Source organism: Kwoniella dejecticola, chromosome 2, assembly GCF_000512565.2.
Source record: "Kwoniella dejecticola CBS 10117 chromosome 2, complete sequence".
NCBI classification, from domain to species: Eukaryota; Fungi; Basidiomycota; class Tremellomycetes; order Tremellales; family Cryptococcaceae; genus Kwoniella; species Kwoniella dejecticola.
The window spans coordinates 150,017-168,459 of record NC_089302.1 but is presented as its reverse complement, the minus strand read 5'-3'; the positions used below and the strand labels follow the sequence as shown (position 1 = coordinate 168,459).

The following is an 18,443-nucleotide window of genomic DNA, read 5'->3' as shown; positions in this document are numbered from 1 at the left end:
GATACAGAGGAAGAAAGATACCTATATCCCTCTTACTTTTCAATCATCCTCACCATCTTACCATTATAATATCAACATCATAAAACCTTCTCGACACCAGCGTCCATGTCAGAACGACTGGAAAGAAAGGAGTGAACCACCTCAAGCAGACACATGTAATATACAAACATCCCACCGCTCATCGACATCGCAAAACAAGACATATGGACAATATACAATATTCAGCATTCCCACTCCCTATCAACGCGTAGACAATAGTGTGGGATCAAATCATCCAATTCAACAACCTGGATTTAGATAGAGGTATCCCCACAGTGAGTCTTGATATCATATCAAAAGCTCATGCTGTCATATCGTCAAAACGTATCTTTATACTGATCAGATTTCTGTCTTGTCAATATAAGACCCTTCGATATCCCTCGATACCCACTCATCCTTTAGATACCCTTTGTTCTCTCTTTCACAAAATTGTGAGCCCGCCATTCCCTCTCACGCACAGTCTATCTCTTTCTTCCCATACTGCCGACCCTCCCATCTAACCTTGCTGATGGATAAATCGCTCCTAGTAGTCGCCAAGGTGAACGCGTGAAACCCCGATCTCGTTCCTATCGCGCAAGATGGAACCTTCCGCAGAAGCAGGTCCATCGAGACCATCGCCGCCTCGCATACCATCCCCGATAGCGGACGTCGCTTCCACCGACATAGTCATGGAAGATCTGTCAGCTTCAGCGCCTTTAGATAGGTCAGAACCAGATGATGCAGTGGCTCTGCTGCTGAATATATCGTCAAGCGCAGATGTACCACCTTTACCGCCAAAACCAGAACTCATGGAAGTAATAATGGAGGATCGGAGTCGTGAAGTGGCGAACCCTGCACCGCCAGATAGCATACATATCTATCCATACACTCCACCTGATGACAACGATCACACCAACAGCAGCGATCGTCCGCCCCAACCGGATTCCGCAGATCCTCAACAATCGCGACTTCCCAATGTTCTACAGCCTCCTACCGACAACATCCCTTCCGATAGTATCGATAAATCCTCTCCTTCTGCACAACCCCCAACACCCACACCCACACGCACCAGTCCTGATCCCCCAACCAAGCCGAAAGGCAAGCGAAAGCGAAATGCGGCCGCCAGTTCGTCGCGTCGAACCTCTACAGATCGTCCCGCCCATTGGTTAGGGGAAGATAACTCTATTATCCGTTGTATATGCGGATTCACAGAGGATGATGGTTTCACCATACAATGCGAAGGATGCGGAGCATGGGAACATGGGATGTGTTTCGGTTATATGGACGAAGCCTCGGCACCAGATCAGTATTTCTGTGAGTTGTGTAAACCTCGACCGTTCGACGCTGCTGCCGCGAAGCGGATGCAAATCATCATGCAAGATTCACAACGCCAGTCTCGCGAAGCAGCTGCAATAACGGAGGGGAACCCAATAGTGGATAAGGAGAAGGAGAAGGAAAAACCAAGGAGTAAAAGTGGGAAAGTGAGACGAGCAAGGACGGAGAGTGTTATTGAAGGAGAGGTGGACAAAGACAAGGATTCCGGGAAAGAGCATAGTCCAGGAGTCATGGGTCCGCCGGCCGTCAAACCGAAGCGTCGTCAGCCTGGCCCGAAACCTCGAGCAACCAAGCCGCCAAGTACCACAAACGTCAATCCCGAGTCCTCCTCAACGCCGGGTCCATCTCTGAAAGAACAACAACCTGTACCAGAGGAACCTGAAGACGACTATTTCCGCATAGAACCTTGGACGCTGGAGTACACACCGATCAAGGAGAATATCGTGCGTGGAGTCATGGCCAGGCAAATCATGAGAAACGTCTATAAGGAATGGGTGGATGCCGAGGAAGAAATAGTTGCAGCGAAAAGTAGGGCGGTACATAATCCATCTGGACTACCCTCACCTACGGAGACCGGTATACTGCGTCTCTCGCCAGATAACCTATTTCCTTCCCCCGATTTCCACATTCTCGCTCCCCCCGTACCGCCAATCTTTCTCTCTGGACCAGACCTCGACTCCCTCGCCGCGCCAACCTCCATCCAGATTGTGGAAGATGCCCCTTCCTTCCTACCCCTGACATACGCCGAAAACATGTCGAAGCATGGTGTATATACGCGTCCGACGATATATAGTGTCTTCGCTGAGGAATCTATCGCTCTCGGATCATTTATTGGCGAGTACAAGGGAGAGGTGATCGATTGCGAGACATACAGGAAAGATCCAATCAACCAATACTCTTCGCTTGGATTACCGAAACCTCATGTGCGAAGTATAGGTCCGCCCATAAACTTGATGATCGATGCTAGAGGCTATGGGAACGATCTTAGATTCGTCAGAAGTGGCTGTCATCCGAATGTCGTCCTTCGACCATTACTATGGCGACCAAGTGATGATGAATCCCTCAAACTCAAGTTTGGCTTATTCGCTGCCAAAGACATAGACAAGAAGGATGAATTGATTCTCGGATGGGAATGGGACGATCAACATGTCGTTCACTCATTCAGATCCATCATACATGCCGCTATGCTGAACGACGGCTCACTCGCCCCTCCTATCCTCTCGAGCGCCGCAAAATCGATGAATCAGCTTTCGCACAAGATCGACAGTGTCCTCACGCACATCTTCGGCTTATTCGCTGCATGTGCATGCGCGACTCCGGGACAGTGCGCTCTCGCTCAAATGGGTCAACTCGTCGAACCAAAAGTCATGCAAGATCATCGATCACATGAATCTCGGAAGAAGCTTAGAGTAGATCTCGGTGAATTAGTAGGGGCCGTGCGAGGATGGAGGAGAAGAGAACTGGAGAGTGCTGATATGAGGAAATGGAGATCGACTCAAGATGGATTCGATCTAGGTCTTTCCAAAGTGAGCTCACGATCCTCGCAAACTAGTCAAATTCGCTCTCCTAGATCGCGTGCGCCGTCCGAGGAGCAGCACGAGGAGATCAGCTCAACGAGGATTGACGAGTCGATGGAGCAGGACACTTTGGTTGAAGATGTGGCTACTGAGGGACACGCTTTAGAGGAGCAAAAGGGAAGACGGATGAGGGAAGCAGTTCCGCTGGCATCAAGCGAAGGAGCGGAACAAGACGATGCCATGCAAGTCGACGAAACCGGAATTACGAATGACCATTCTCAAGATCTGGTCGACATCGAAATTCCTGCTGTCGATTTCGTTCCACCCTCCATACCATCGCCCAAAACTTCGCCCATCGTTTCAGCCAGTCATAAGCCTCATAGCCCCGAAGCACCTCAAACACCCCCCGAACCTATCCAACCATCCAACACTTCGCCTCGGAAGCTCAAATCCGAACGACAAGATTCCTCATCTTCCCTCTCTTCTGCTGCTTCGTCAATCAAGCCTAATCCAATTGAAAATCTAGATTCCGGTTCCGAGTCTGATGCTACCACAGCCACGATTCCCAAATCGCAGTTTTCGGAAAATTCAGATGATCCAGATGATTCAGATGATGGCTCCACAATGACAGACGACGGATCAACGAACTTGAGACACCCTCAAATTCGCGATATCGGGGATATGCCCCCTCGCAAGTCTCGACGGGTTCTTTCGCCGGTCATCGAGTCTTCAAACTATCTCAACGGGCATGCTGGCCTTCGCGACGATCATGAGATGTCAGACGATGAAAGGGAAATGGTGGTGGATAAGCGGAAAAGGATGAATACCGTTAGGATGACAAAACCCATCAAGGTCAGAAAGATCACGCCTCAGTCCCTTCGTCGTCAAGGTGCGCAACAATCGAATCCGACAAAGGGTAGAACGAAGAGGATTGTCTCTTCTTCTTCGGCTTCGGGGGATGATCATGACCATCGTGACAACCAGGACATCTCGTCCGCTCCCTTGTATCCGAAGAAGGTCAACGGGACAACCGATTCAGCCCCCGTCGCCACGAAGGCTATCAAGTTGGAATCGCTGGAATCCATCCCGCATGTCAACGGAGAAGCAAGAGCCATTGCCTTTGACCAAGTTACTGCTCCGTTTTCTAATGCTATGGAAATTGACGAAGCTGCTATACCGGATCCGGAAGTCGTACCTCCTATCGAGGAGCAACCGACTACCACCCTCACCGATAATGGCATTGTGGAGTCCCATCCATCGAAAGTCGGACAATCTGAAATCGCGAAGGACTTCACTCCGCCGCTCAAGGAACCCACTCCTCCGCCAAAGGAACCTACTCCTCCACCCGAACCACCCAAGAAAGTCTCTTTATCCGATTACCTGAAATCCCACAAATTCCGCAAAGAAACCCAAACTCCAGCCAGCGAAGTACCACCTCCGGCTGTTCCTGCTACACCCACTCAGTCATCGCAAGCAGAGGTCGCCTCTGCGCCGGATACGAAACCAAGTTCTTCGTCTGATGAAATACCAGGATTTGGCAATATCGCATCTTCTGCCGCTGCCGCCCCTGCCAACAGCAGCTCACCGGTAAAAGCTGAGCCTGAAACTCCTACGCTCGGAGGTAAGCTCAACCTCTCCGAATATCTGCCGTCGAACAGGATCGCTTCGGTGAACGGCACCCCGACAAGCGGTAATGGCGCAGCTTTGGAGACTCCCAGAACATCAAGTTACGTACCTCGATCGACCAGTGCTGGATCCGCACCAGGAGGACCTTCGACTGATTATTTCCCCGCTCAAGGAATGCCAATACCAGTGGCTTCGACTCCGTCCAGCTCGTTCGTGCCTCGAAACACAAGTTCAAGCTACACGCCTCGGCAGTCTGTCCCAGAGGATGGTAATACGACTTTAGGATTAGGCTTACATACGGGTGGATATATGGGACAAGCGCAAGATTCAATGTCAAATGGGATGAGTAAATCGACTTCTGAAACGATGGTTCCGCCTCCATTATCCGTCCGAGAATTACCGCCGCATTCCAACGTAACTCCTGGATCTATTATTGGAGCCGGAGTAGGAGGGGTCAGACCACCACCGACTGGACCTAAAGTACCTCCAATAGGTCCAAGGGGAGGCGGTGCAGGTGCAGGTGCAGGGGCAGGTCCAATTTCCACGCCGACAAGAGGGGAAGTGCCTCCTGTCGGAGGCCCAGGAGGGGGATTTAGAGGTACGCCGAGTAGAGGATTCAGAGGAAGGGGTTTATGGAGAGGTGGAAGAGGTTTTAGAGGTGGTTGGAGAGGTAGTTAGGGTATCTTAAAACAAATATCATCTTTATACTTTTATCATCTATATCTATATTTATTCATTAACATTATCTTATATTTACATTTGTTCGTTTTTGTTCTTCCATTGGTCATCGTTTTGGCTTTGTGATTTCATAACTTACAACCTGAAGTTCACACCAACTCACCACTTTGATTGTCACTTTGTATCCGGTCGGGACAGGGAATCAGACGCAGAGTACCTTGTAACAAATAACATATAACAAGGTTGAAGTCCATGTTGGCGTTGAGGTAGAGGCCGATGTACCTTACACTGCATGTATCATGTATTGTATCCCATATCGCGTAGCACCTGACAAGCGCATGAACAAGAGTTACGCAGAACAGCAAAGGGCATTTCGCCTTTGAGGAGGATTGCAGTCGATGTCTCGGCTGATATTCCATCCTAGGCCTGGCATGCACTGAGATACTAGGAGACTTATACAATCCTGACATTCGATGAGGCAGAGGTTGTATATTGTGTATCAAACATATACGATTGATATGGTCAGTTCCAGATATATACAGTGCTTTGTCAATACAATACAATAAAATGCCAAGGCTACAGCGCTTTGTGTCTTTCTGAGCGACACTACGTAGCTCGGAGTGAAGCAGCGTAGCTATAGCCATCATACACTCTACCCCTCTCTCGCCTTTAATTCCGCATTACCGTACGCTAACCCAGACCTGGCCTTTGGTTTTTGGTAACACACACATACATTCGGAACGAGGGAGATAAGGAGATTCGGGTTTCTCCTAATTTAGGAATTCTCGGCATTCCAAAAATAGCTTTCATCTCTTGTCCTTCATTTCGGTGCCGGTGATTTGCACCGTCGTCCAATCACAAGGTGTCTGCGATGACCCACTCATAAATCGGTATGAATGCTATAACAGAGCTTATCGCGTAGCGACTAGCCGACGCCTGGAAGAACTATATGGACTGCGCTCAATGCTACATGACGGGACTGGGACTGGGACAATTGAACAATTTACGGCACCAATGTATATACATAGACCTTATCTCTCTCGCCGACCCATGAAGCAGCACTTACTCTCACGATCGCACTAGCATATACTGCCTCCACTGCTTATCTCTCAGACAGAGCCGAATGTCTGTTCTTTGGTAATTCCTGCATGTCCTGACCTGCTGACCTCTTATTCTGCCGACGCTTGTCAGGAAGATCAATATATCATTACATCTTCATCTACAAAAGAGACCAATGATCGTCCAGCTATTCCATTCCTTTCCTCTCTTCGTCACATCGCACACAGCACGATACTGCTCCACATCTGTCTCTTTTGATTGTAGCTGTAGCTTAGCTGAGAGACGTCATGAGCCTCACCGCCTCCAACACTGCAGGCGTTCCGAACAAACACGACGACATGGACAAACAAGTCGAGACGGATGGCGTAGCCGTCGTTGAGCAACAGGTCCATGGCGACTTTGAAGATGTCGCGGATATGCCTGATGAAGCGTATTTGCGAGCTCCCAAAAAAGTCAGATGGTTCAGAGGGACGCTGTTCCAGATGTTCCTCTTCGGACTGTGAGTGATGCATTCAATCATCCACAAGTCCAAACATACTGTACACATAATCAAGTCTGCAGTTACTCGAAGTATCATACAATGCAGGACCCGCCATACATAACGTATAATACAATACAACAATACAATACAGTACGCTGTTGCTGATGATCTGGTCATCTCCTACTTGAACAGCTTGTCTTTCTCCGGACCAGCAATGAGCGACGCGATCGATAATCTCGGGGGAGGTGGTCTCGCTACTCCTTACACTGCCAATGCCGCAAAGTGAGCTTGCGTCCAATCACACATCCTGCTTCTTGCTGCTCTATGCTGAAAAGCTTGCGATCACGAATAGTGCCGCCCAATATTCAATTGCTTGCGCGATGACCCTTTTCGGTGGTCCCCTGATCAACAAATTGGGTATCAAGTGGTCCTGCATCATCGCTGCGACCTTCTTTCCTATTCAGGGAGCAAGTTACTACGTCAACTCTAAATATGGTACCCAGTGGTTCGTCATCTTCGTCGGCGCCATCGGAGGGTTCTTCGGAGGTCTCTTATACGTCGCCGAATCTACTGCGATGTTGAGTTATCCCCGAGCTCAGGAAAGGGGTAAATACATCGGTATCTGGGTCTCAATGAGGAACTCGGGTCAATTGCTCGGAGGTGCCATCTCGCTCGGTGTAAACGTCAAGACCGCTGGTGTGGGAGCTGTGTCCATCACTACATATCTCATCTTCATTGTACTTGGTACGTAACGAATTCTCCCTTCATCACATAAAATGCAGCTTTTGCTGAGGTGATATATTTACTATTTCGACAGAATGTCTTGGACTTCCCGGCGCGCTCTTACTCTCCCCAACTCGTAAAGTCCGTCGACCGGATGGTGTACCCGTTCCCCTAGCTGCCCCTCAAAGCTGGAAAATGGAAACAAAATTACTGCTCAAGCACATCATCCACAAAAGGGTGAGTCATTTCATATTTCTTTCGAGCAGGACATAGTCTGACGTCACGATTCAGACTCTTCTCATGGCTATCCCGGCTTTCTACTCCTTCTTCTACGGGGGAGTGTACAGTGAGTCGCCACCCTGGATCTCACTGGAGCGACTCCGCCTTTAAGCTGATCTCATTGAAGCCACTTACCTGTCATTGCACTTTTCCGTCCGAGCCAGAGCGCTTTCGTCTTTCCTCTACCGTGAGTGACAACGGTACCTTGCACTCTGACCTATCAGGCGTATTTGCTAACGATCCATCGATGGGGTTCCAGCGCTCTGTACCATCCTTCTCTGTACTGGCTTTGGTAGACTCATCGACAGCAAGCGATGGTCCCAGAAGACCCGCGCTTGGATCGGGTTTGCCTTCTGGGCAGTACCTCAAGCTGCAGTCTTCGTCTGGACTGCTATCCTCTACGCTCAATTCGAAAAGAACAATCTGAAAGGAATTGACTACACGAACAACACGGCCGATTGGTTCCGATGCTACTTGCCCTATCTGATCATACGTGAGTGAGATTCTTCTTGATTCGCACGTCAGTCAATATATAATATATCAAGCTCACGAATATCTATTTATGAAACCGCAGAGACTACTGGATACGCTTGTCAGCTCTACCTCTATTGGCTCTTGGGATGTTTCTCATCCGACGTAAAATCCTCCGCCCGTACAGGAGGCCTGTTCAGATGTTTTGAGACTGCCGGTCAAGCGATCTCGCACGGTATCAATTCGAGAACTTCCGACAAACGAATCCCCCTGTACATCAACATCGGTATCTTCTTCTTGATGGTGCCCACCCTCAGCATCTTGATTCGAATGGTCCCGAAAGACCCGCACAATTACGATGACGTGACCGACGAAAAGAAGACTCAAGCTGTCACTCAAGAAGCTATCGCTACTACAGAGGCTAGAGGTTTGTAAGATGGAGGACATGTTGCTTTGACCCGGATGAAAGGATAGAGGAGCAGTAATCACCTGCGTCTGCTTGAACGGATGGCAAGCGTTGATCGTTGATGATTTTGAAGAGAACCTAGTTGTTTAGTTTGTTAGTGGTACGAAATGAGTTGTTTAGTCTATATGTTGAATGGAATTAGTTGTTTGATTTAGAATGATGATGTATGTGACTTGTCCGAACGAACTCCTGGCATTCGTCGACGCATGACACACTCATGAGGAAGGAGGAAGGAGCAAAAATCGTTCAAGACGCACATTTGAAAGGAGGTGTACTGCTATGAATAAGCCTCATGTACGAGCACATAACTGACCCAGCTGAGAGAGCCCAAATCTCAATCTGATTGCCGCAGCTTCAGGATTAGATCTCAGTGTTCTTTGTCAAAAGAGAGTATGCATGATCATTATATTCGACCGTATTGACAGATTTATCTATTTCTCTGGGCGCCAGCGTGACAACAGGCTATCAGTCATTTCCGTCACCGTCGTCTTGAAGTCCTTGTACTCGATGCCTAGGACTGCACGAGCTTGCGAGCCATCGAAAATGTCCATGCGCTTTGCGATTTCGGCATGCGTTCCGGGGCGGCCAATAGGAACGCCTTGCCTTTGTGGGTAGTTTTCATGTATCACGTCGCAATAGTCTTGTCCGGAGAATGGGCCATTACCAACAATCAAGCGGCGACCAGCAGCCTCGGGCACACTAAGGGCGTTCACGTGCGCCAGTGCGACTGGTCACCAACCACCGTTAGCTCAATAAGTCTTACAAAACACTGTCTCGGTATCAATGGAATAGCACAGCAATGCAGATATTCTTGAAACGCTCACTATCTTTGACGTTTATATAGTTACCGAGCGGAGAGGGTAAATCACTTTCCGCTTGCTGCCCCGATAGCCACTTCCAAAAGGCAGCTGGGACCTTACTATCAGCTTACAATATGATAAACAGGTATCATTCGGAATCATCAACTCACCTACCGAAGTATTTAGACGGTCGGGAGATTCAACTTCGTGAATCACTTCTCCGAGGATGAGCGGCGGGTTGAGCACAATGCCATCCCATTCCGGTTTCTCGATCTCGATGAAGTCTATATTTTGCAAGTAACATTAGCACACCCCAGTCGAGATACATGTAAGGTTTCCGATCTCTCTCTGGTCAAACGGTCGACGATTCTGCTCAAACTTACCCCAAAAGGCTTTCTCTGCCAGTGTCTTACTAGCTCTGTACGCGACTACTCCGCCAGACGAGGCCCCATTCCGGGCGAGCTGCACAATGGAATCCTCATTCCAATCTTCTGAGGTGTATCTAGGACGCAAACGACACTGTATCAGTACTGCTGCAAGGCACCTACTGTAGCCTAACCTCACCTCTGTGGAGGTGGTCGAGATTCTGGACTCATGATCGCTGCTACGGACGACGTGATCACAACTCGCTTGACCTTGACGCTGGACACGGGGATCAGGCAGCCCGTATTAGCAAGTCTTCGTTATAGTACTTGTCACATGGGATTGAGTCTTCCTCCACTTACCCCTTATTCGCGATACTTTTCAAGATACCAACTGTCCCGTTCACCGCGGGGCCGATAAGCTCTTGCGGATCAGCGACATTTGCGGTATAGAATGGCGACGCCAGATGGGCGAGCGCATCGATCCCTACTACTGCATCGTCAAATGCGCCAGCCTGCGATTTGAATCTCATCGCATCAGCCTGCTATCACGGGAGATGGGCAAGGAGAATCTCACTGTTTCCAGTAGAGCCCGAAGGGAATATGTGACGAGAGAACTATGATGAAAAGAATCATTCTGCTCAACTCACGACAGAGATGTCTGGTACAAGCACGTAGCTGAAGCCTATCAATCCTTTTGAGGTGCACAATCTTGACAGGTATTCGCCCTTCTGTTTTGATCTGACTGTTCCTCGTACCCGGTATCCAGCCTGGAGGAATGCAAGTACCGCATGTGAAGCCAGGAATCCGGAAGCACCAGTCACCAGCACAAGATCTCCCTTTTCGATTATCGGCATCGTGAGATATTTCAACTATTCAGTTCAAGGGATGTGTGAGTGATGCAATTGATCTCTTATCTTCTTTCCCATGTACAGTGTCACGTCTCTTATTGTGCGGAATCAATTGGAGCATTCTGTGTGCTGTACCGCAGATTGGGTGGATTATCCGCAACGGGGTCCAGATAAGGGACAAGGAGCAGTCGGATACTCCTGGACCCCCGCTCGGGCGTACAGTTGCCGCCGCTTGTGCCTCCGTACGATTGCACGCAGTGTACACAAACTGAAATTCCACTCGCAGAGAAAGGGATTGTCTGGAGGCACCGACTACCGTAGGTCACCGAGACAGCGAACCGAAGTCCAGCTTACAAAGGCTCAATACGAATGCGAGAATGGCCGATCGAGTGATTGAAGAGATACGCGATGATCAAGCACACAACTTGACGAAACTTAACAATTGAGGCAGTACTTCTCTGACTTTTACAGGCCAAATATCCGACATCCTCGCTGGAAAGAAGACATTCCTAGTTTCCCAGTATCAGAACAAGGAGACGTGAGGGACTAGCTGACTTGCATGATCCCGCTTTGAAGCTGTTGAGGCCTGAAGGGGCAGCGTGGCCGGTGATTACGATTGGCATGTATAACCAAATATGGAAGGATATCAGATGATAGATACAACAGAAAGGCACATTCACGAAGACCATGCCGTCGATCACGGCTTTCGACCAGTCAGGACCTTGTAGAACCCTCCATCAACGAGTTTCCGCTTCAAACGCTCGTCCGAGATTCTGTATGCGGGAGGGAAATCTTCGTCCCACTCGCCGGTGGCTAACATCCGGGCAAGTGCTCTATTGCACGTGTTGGTGGCTATGTAGAACCAAGGTTACATCAGCCACCGACCAAACAGAATCCGTTGACACTGTAAGCACTTACTACTCATACCATGACCCTGCAGCAGCGTCACCGATTAGCCGCTGTTCATAACTTACATATCGAGATCTACTCACATTGAAGCCTGCGGATATGTATAGCTTGCTCCTTGATGGCACCTGTCCGATAAGCGGGAGTCTGTCTATTGTTGTCGCAATGATGCCTGTCCAGGTCCGCACCAAGCCTTCACCTTCCGCCTTTTCGTCCCAGTCCACCATGGTCTTCTTCATGAATGTTTTCAGGTCTGGCGAGACAATGATTGTGTCAGCAATCCGTGATTTGAGTTGGGATGAATCGGACTCACAGGAGGTACAGGCTGGAATCAATTCAGAATCGTCCGAGGAACCAATAAAGTCTTCAGGTTTGCCCACACCAGCATTGATGTAATCGACAGCACCGGCGCCGACTACTATACCGTTCGGCGTATTCGCACAGTATCCAAGTGGGAACCCATAGCTCGACTTCAGAGCTTTTTCACCGGAATACTCGAGGGGAGGGGTGAAAAGACCCATTTGAATCCGTAGAGGAGCGATGAAAGTGTGTAGGGGGTGGTCGGCCGGGAAAAGATGAGGGGTATGAGCGTTGGTACATAGGATGACTTTGTCTGCCTTGATTTCGCCCTTCTTGGTAGAGACGACACCTTCGTTGGAGATGTCCATAGCAGGGGTACCCGTGTGGAGGGTCACATCCATATCGGGACTGGCCATGGCGATCTTGAGCACTTCAGTCGCGAATCTATGAGGGTGTACGGTTCCAGCTGTTCGTGTGGAATATCCTACTGCTCCCTGTACCCTGCTGACCTGTCCATCGCGTCTGTAAGTGGAATGACGCAGTCTGATCCGAAGCTTCCTTCGTGACTCACTTTGACCGCCTCTGCCGCATCTCGGCAGAAATAGTTGTTGGAATAATCCTCAAGACCCTTGTCCTTTAATGCTCCTATCCACTTCTCGTACAGTCCGTGAGCGAAATCGAGCTGCTCCTGAGTATCGTATACTGTCATTGAGGTTCCTTCCCAGTAATCAACCCTTTCCTCCAACTTGTATTGATGAATGATCGCTTTGTTTCGCTGAAAGTTGTCCCACTCTTGCAGTAGAATATCAGTCGCTTCTGGCAAGGTCAGACCAGCGCCTCCGTCATCCAACGGCTTAGTCAATTTGTGTATTGACAAGAATGTAGCGGGTGCGAAATGACCGCCATTACGCCCGGCTAAGGCATAACATACTCAGCATCGTACTCATGGATGCTGACAGATGGAGTCAATCTGACTAGACTCACTCGCTGAGCTAGCAACCTCCGCCCCTTCGAGTACGACTATCTTGCTACCCCTTCCTATTGAAACCTTCCCGTCTTCCGGACATGCCAGATGGTACGCCAGCAGGGCACCAGATATGCCAGCTGTGTCTAGTCAGTCAATCCCGATCGGATCTGTGTCGTCTGCGAGCAACATACCTCCTATGATGACTACGTCTGCTGACGCAGGAAGAGCTTCTTGGCTACCGTGGTTATGCAGACTTCGTGTGCCTCGATTCTACATATGAAGACATCTCAGTAGTGGTACCTGGAGAAAGACCGGCTACAGAATACTCACTGTAGCAATCCAATGCGAAACCGTGGACGGAGGGTGAGCAGTGAGGAAGCCGGACATGTTTTATGCTTATTCGGGGTCAATGGGCTGGCTGATGACTATCTGATAACTGGGTTATTATGTACATATATATACTCAACGACATTATTCTACTCGGACACTTACGGAACCGCTTATTCGCGACGATGTTCGGCGGAAAGCGATGAGGAGATCCACTCGTACTATACTCAGCCGACGCTAAAAGCATCTGATTCCTGCCCTCGTGCTACAAACTCGGGGTCATCGTTGGGGGAAAGAGTGAAACCCTGAATCGCAGGTGACTTTCGCGATAAGGCGGATTTCAGATTTCTTGCTAAACATTGGTGTGAACTTGAAAAAGGTATTCAAGCAATCTATCGATCAATCAATCACCTTGTAGAGCTAGCCCCCCAATCTATTCCATCATGACCATCCCTCCAGCCCGACCACAGCCTGTAGTGCTAGAACGGGTGACTCCAGACTCACTGTGAGTGTGCATGTCAATAGTGCGCAATCCCTACTTACTTCAATACCCATGGCAGTACGGCATATGCCCCTCGCCTAGCTGCAATCATGCATCGTCAGATCGAACATCAAGGCCGATCAATCAATTTCCTCCTCCCCTACACAACAGAAGACGCCATCACATTATTCGAGAATATCGGACCGAGCTTGACAAAGGAGGGGGGCGGGAGGAAGACTATGTGGGTTGCTCGACTGCCTCCTGGCGAGACACCTCTCCCCAGCAGCGATAAGGATGGAAAGGAAACAGATCATGCCGACATCGTTGGTACGGTGCAATTATCATATCACATCAGCCCTAATGGCGTGCATAGGAGCGAGGTGGGAAAGTTGATTGTAGACGATCGCTATGAACGAAGGGGTATAGCTCGACAGTTGATGGAGGAGTTACATCGAGAAGCCAAGGAAAATGGAAGCACGATCTGTGTGAGTTCAGAATCGCGTAAAGGAATTGGTGCATGTAAACTTATGCACTCATTCGTAACCTAGCTGCTGGATACGGAAGCTGGATATGCAGAACATTTCTACACCAAGATGGGATGGACTTTGTCTGGATACGTTCCTGCCTATGCACTAACGCCAGACGGAAAGGAGAAGCGCGACGCGGCTTTCATGTATAAACTCCTTTAGATGCATGCACTTTGGACAGGCAAAATTCATATCTGCACTAGATACCTCTGACTGTATTGATGGCTCCACCATTTCATATCGCATAATGCACATTTTTGCTACGTCTGCGTCGCAATCAGTTTCCGCGTGGACTTGCCTACATACCTTTCGCTGCCGACCAACCAGGACTTCCCAAGCGATGCAGTCCTGCTCCTCTGCTATGACGCCTTGTCTTCAACCTCGCTATCAGATAAAAGTGAGTATTTTTAGCTTGTCTCGCTTAATTCGACTTGCCGTCGCTACAGACAAGCTTTAGACCGATGCAATTCAGGTCGAGGGCTCAACTAGCATCGCGCAGGTCCGAAGGACTCGGGCCCGCAACTCAACAAATAAAATGACATTGCTGTACAATTGGTACCTACCTATCTGCTCGTACTGACTCACGATATACCGCTTCGTCACCCATGTCAATATGACAATCCAACCGAACCAATCTTACTCGTCTCCTCTTCACATCACAACACCTCTCGTCTACTCGGAGCAATTATCTAAACACACCGGTCATCACATCTGGCTGAAGCTCGAGACAAATCAGCCATCGGGATCGTTCAAGTCAAGAGGTGTCGGCCGTTCATGCTGGGCGGCCGCACAGAAACATGGTCCGGACACTCATCTGATAGCTGCATCCGGCGGAAATGCAGGTCTGGCAGCCGCTATGGCAGCATCAAGATTGGGTGTCAAGTGCACAATTTTTGTTCACGATAAGACCGAAAGTTTCATAACGAACAAATTGGAGGAATTCGGTGCGGAAGTTAAACGAATGGATGGTGGATGGGATAGAGTCAATGCGGGTGCTCTAGAATTAGCTGCTGAAGATCCACACGGCATATACATTCATCCATTCGAAGGGGACGACCTAGTCATCGGCCATTCTACCATCATCGACGAAATATACTCGCAATTACCAGCAGAATCCGCGCGTCTAGGTTTCCCTGAGCCGGTGGTCCGACCTGACATCATCACAAGTGCGGTTGGCGGCGGAGGCTTCATTCGAGGCATCATGTACGGCTGCACCCAAAATGCCGAGAAGACTGGTACATCACCTGCTCATGTAGTTGGTGTGACAACCTTTGGCGCGGATTCTTGGGGACTGAGTCTCGAAAATGAAGACACGTTCGTCGAGATCCCGGATCCTTTTTCCAAAGCCAAATCCCTAGCTTGCAAAGCTTGCTCGACACGCGCGGTCAGCGATGCCAGAGTCTACGCTAAGAAGGGACGTCTATCGCTCGCGCCCACGACTGTGATCGGCGGGACCGGACCCTACTTGTCGGAAGTTCGAGTAGATGATGCATTCGCTGGATCGGCTGCATGGAAGGCGACCAAGGAGCTGGGAACCTTGACAGAACTCTCGACTGGAGCAGCTATCGTGCCGGTGTACGAAAAGGTGATACTGGAACAAATCAAATCCAAGGTATCAGACTTGACGGAGGTTGAAAAGCTGAATGTAGTGGTTATCGCGTGCGGTGGCTACCGAGTCAGTCAGGAGGATTTGGAAGAATATGAAAGTCAGTATGGCAACGGGTATGGCAAGATTATCCTGGACGGGCGCGAGTTGTTGGACCGACCAGCATCGCAAGCCTTCGAATAATCCTGGTAGCTATCTCCTTTCTTGTATATTGTAGACAACAAGAGCCAGCGTATCACATGTAGGAAAGTCAGTAGCGAGTCTCACCATTCCGCATTCCTATGTTGGCATAAGTTGCTATCCTGGCACAGGTGGGATCACGCGATGAACATCGCTTCATGTCATACACTATTGTACGATAGTTGCAATGTTCTTCAAGTCTGACAATTCATACTGTCGCAATGGTTTCTGCAATCTCAGTGTGCGCTAGGCGCTATAGCGATTCCCTCAATCTCTACCCTAGCATCTCCAGGATTTCTGGCTACTTGAAAGCAAGATCTGGCTGGCTTCGGATCAGGCAGAAGGCGCATAAACACTTGATTGACAAGGGGAAAATCGTTCAGATCGTGGAGGAAGACTGCTTCTTACGCTTCAGTATTTTGTGAGAAGGGACATATGCTATATTTCAGGGCTGCTCACCTGTGAGCTTAGCGATGTCTTGTAACCCTTGTCCTCCCGCATGCTTCACAACGCATTCCAGATTATGTAGGCACTGTCTTTTCTCATATGTTACTACCGATGGCACTGTGATTGCATCAATGTCGGAATCGCTCACTCTGTCAAGATCTCGATGTCGCCATCCAGCATTTTCCCCCCAGCGTCCCGAGGGGTTTGACCCGACAGGTACAGCGTGTCTCCAATGCGCACAGCAGGCGACAGGACGTGGTCATAGTTGAGGACTGCGGCGATCAATGCATTTAGTCATTGTCGGTAGGACCTGTGTTATGTACTGACCTCCGGGCACTTTGGTGATGTGTTGCATTTTTTAAGGTTGCTTGTGTGACTCACCGTACGTTCAAGCTGGACCAGAGAAGGAAAATAAGACAGAGTCCTACGAGCAAGAACGAAATCACGCTGGTAGAGAGGTAGAGGACGTTGTGCCAAAAGGCTCGGCTGGAGGTATCAATTTAATGCATGGGAGCACCGATGTAACACCTCGCAGATGGCCGGCACGATCAGTCTCTGATCATTACCGACGGCAGACTATCAGATAAATCGCATGCGAGTACAGCGATTGCACATACTGTACGTCACGGAACGTAATATCTGATAACGCATCACTCTGGTCATACAATTATGAGATATAAGCCTATGCTATACTATGTACATATCGTCAGTGGGGACTAGCCTCTGATGTCTTGTCTCAGGGGAGTATCGGAGCCAGGCCCAGACTGCAGGTACAACAAATCGGTCATTAGCATTTGGTAAGACTTTTATCCAGTAATAACTCCGCTCACGTATTGATAGTATACATCTTCTGTCCAGGTTGGCTTCTGCAAATTTCCACATTTGCCATTCCCGCATTCAGCTTCATAACACCAGAAATGAGCCGTGTCTCTGATATTCTCCCATTCACCATGTTCATAGGGCTTGATGATCGTCACGGTATCGTATGTCAGCTCTGATTGGAATAATCTACTTCTATTCACGCGTGTCGAGATCGAGTTCTTGCACTGGTCGTTAGTGTATTCACCGTCAGCCGGAGCTCAGTTTGAATCGTCAACGGTCACAAGAGTAATGGCAGAAGGTGAAGGTGGCAGACGTGCACTCACTTGGAGTTTCCACATCGGTTCGATAGCATCATCCTCGGAGCTGTCCATGGCAGCGTACACCCACCACTCAGAATCTTTAGCAAGCCAATCTTGAGTTCCCCTGGCATCCTCGAGCTCTTTTAAGTCCCAGCTATGTTCTAGAAATCGATTGCCCTGAGACACCACCTCATCAGGTAGACCTCGATGCCAGATGACCTTGGAGTTTTCTGGCACCCAAACTTGATTGCGGACTCTGCCGTCACTTCCCCTCTTATACAATGAATCGTCAGAGGCCTTCTCCAGGAGAGAAGCACTGTTGGCTCCAATAAGGGCTGAGAGCAACGCAGTGGCTAGGGGTACGGTGAGCATCTTCCAGCGAAAAACGTAATACTCAAAAAAGGTGTTGAAAACTGAGCTTCGGTGGGTCAGGAAGAGTACGATACGACAGTTGGATCCCTTGGAGGAACGTATCTTTGCTGGCTATAATATGTATCCACGAAAGAATATTCCTCGCCTGCACGCCGCTTTCGTAGTGGCAGCTGAGTCATATACACCTTTGTCGATGCTCTACCATGAAACAGACGGGGCGATTGAGCCAATCACGAGGCAATCTATGCCTTAAGGTATTTACGATGATCGTCGCAATCAACAATCCGCCGCATTGCCATCCGCTACCAGGAAACAACCTTTGTTTCATCAAAGGAAGCGAAGGGAACGGAGCATTGTGGACAACTCTAATCCCTGATCAGCGATTACATCTTGCTTGATCTCGATAATCAATCCCACTCGGGAGTTGCATCATCATAGCTAACGAGTGCTGAAGGCTGCAGACTCAAACATGTGATAGGGCAGCTGCCTTGACCGGATCAGTGAACAGGCTGCATCAGACAAATCAGACAAGAGTTGACAGGG

General features: G+C 49.2%; 8 protein-coding genes across 8 annotated transcripts; 4 read left to right on the top strand and 4 right to left on the bottom strand.

Annotated features, from left to right (window-relative positions):
* Nucleotides 1-617: 617 nt before the first annotated feature.
* Nucleotides 618-5,174, top strand: I303_101517 (uncharacterized protein; the record flags this gene model as incomplete). The annotated part of the gene is made up of 1 exon (XM_018405692.1): nt 618-5,174. One exon carries the CDS (start codon nt 618-620, stop codon nt 5,172-5,174), a length of 4,557 nt encoding a protein of 1,518 aa, XP_018265973.1.
* Nucleotides 5,175-6,520: 1,346 nt separating this feature from the next.
* On the top strand, nt 6,521-8,622 carry I303_101516 (uncharacterized protein; the record flags this gene model as incomplete). The annotated part of the gene is made up of 8 exons (XM_018405693.1): nt 6,521-6,732; nt 6,907-6,996; nt 7,067-7,458; nt 7,532-7,674; nt 7,729-7,783; nt 7,844-7,903; nt 7,976-8,209; nt 8,291-8,622. 8 exons carry the CDS (start codon nt 6,521-6,523, stop codon nt 8,620-8,622), a joined length of 1,518 nt encoding a protein of 505 aa, XP_018265974.1.
* A 462-nt stretch (nt 8,623-9,084) lies between these two features.
* I303_101515 (uncharacterized protein) lies at nt 9,085-10,672 on the bottom strand (the record flags this gene model as incomplete). Its single annotated transcript, XM_065968361.1, has 8 exons — nt 9,085-9,092; nt 9,354-9,380; nt 9,478-9,561; nt 9,624-9,737; nt 9,837-9,955; nt 10,018-10,095; nt 10,179-10,330; nt 10,466-10,672. The coding sequence occupies 8 exons, from the start codon at nt 10,670-10,672 to the stop codon at nt 9,085-9,087; spliced, it is 789 nt and encodes a 262-aa protein (XP_065824433.1).
* Nucleotides 10,673-11,363: 691 nt separating this feature from the next.
* I303_101514 (uncharacterized protein) lies at nt 11,364-13,226 on the bottom strand (the record flags this gene model as incomplete). Its single annotated transcript, XM_018405695.1, has 8 exons — nt 11,364-11,518; nt 11,585-11,600; nt 11,659-11,825; nt 11,886-12,381; nt 12,444-12,787; nt 12,857-12,976; nt 13,031-13,109; nt 13,170-13,226. 8 exons carry the CDS (start codon nt 13,224-13,226, stop codon nt 11,364-11,366), a joined length of 1,434 nt encoding a protein of 477 aa, XP_018265976.1.
* A 383-nt stretch (nt 13,227-13,609) lies between these two features.
* Nucleotides 13,610-14,336, top strand: I303_101513 (uncharacterized protein; the record flags this gene model as incomplete). The annotated part of the gene is made up of 3 exons (XM_018405696.1): nt 13,610-13,671; nt 13,727-14,132; nt 14,196-14,336. 3 exons carry the CDS (start codon nt 13,610-13,612, stop codon nt 14,334-14,336), a joined length of 609 nt encoding a protein of 202 aa, XP_018265977.1.
* Nucleotides 14,337-14,787: 451 nt separating this feature from the next.
* I303_101512 (uncharacterized protein) lies at nt 14,788-15,963 on the top strand (the record flags this gene model as incomplete). The annotated part of the gene is made up of 1 exon (XM_018405697.1): nt 14,788-15,963. The coding sequence occupies one exon, from the start codon at nt 14,788-14,790 to the stop codon at nt 15,961-15,963; it is 1,176 nt and encodes a 391-aa protein (XP_018265978.1).
* Nucleotides 15,964-16,196: 233 nt separating this feature from the next.
* On the bottom strand, nt 16,197-16,762 carry I303_101511 (uncharacterized protein; the record flags this gene model as incomplete). Its single annotated transcript, XM_065968360.1, has 4 exons — nt 16,197-16,357; nt 16,420-16,496; nt 16,556-16,679; nt 16,735-16,762. 4 exons carry the CDS (start codon nt 16,760-16,762, stop codon nt 16,197-16,199), a joined length of 390 nt encoding a protein of 129 aa, XP_065824432.1.
* A 451-nt stretch (nt 16,763-17,213) lies between these two features.
* On the bottom strand, nt 17,214-17,900 carry I303_101510 (uncharacterized protein; the record flags this gene model as incomplete). The annotated part of the gene is made up of 2 exons (XM_018405698.1): nt 17,214-17,453; nt 17,553-17,900. 2 exons carry the CDS (start codon nt 17,898-17,900, stop codon nt 17,214-17,216), a joined length of 588 nt encoding a protein of 195 aa, XP_018265979.1.
* Between the last annotated feature and the right edge of the window lie 543 nt (nt 17,901-18,443).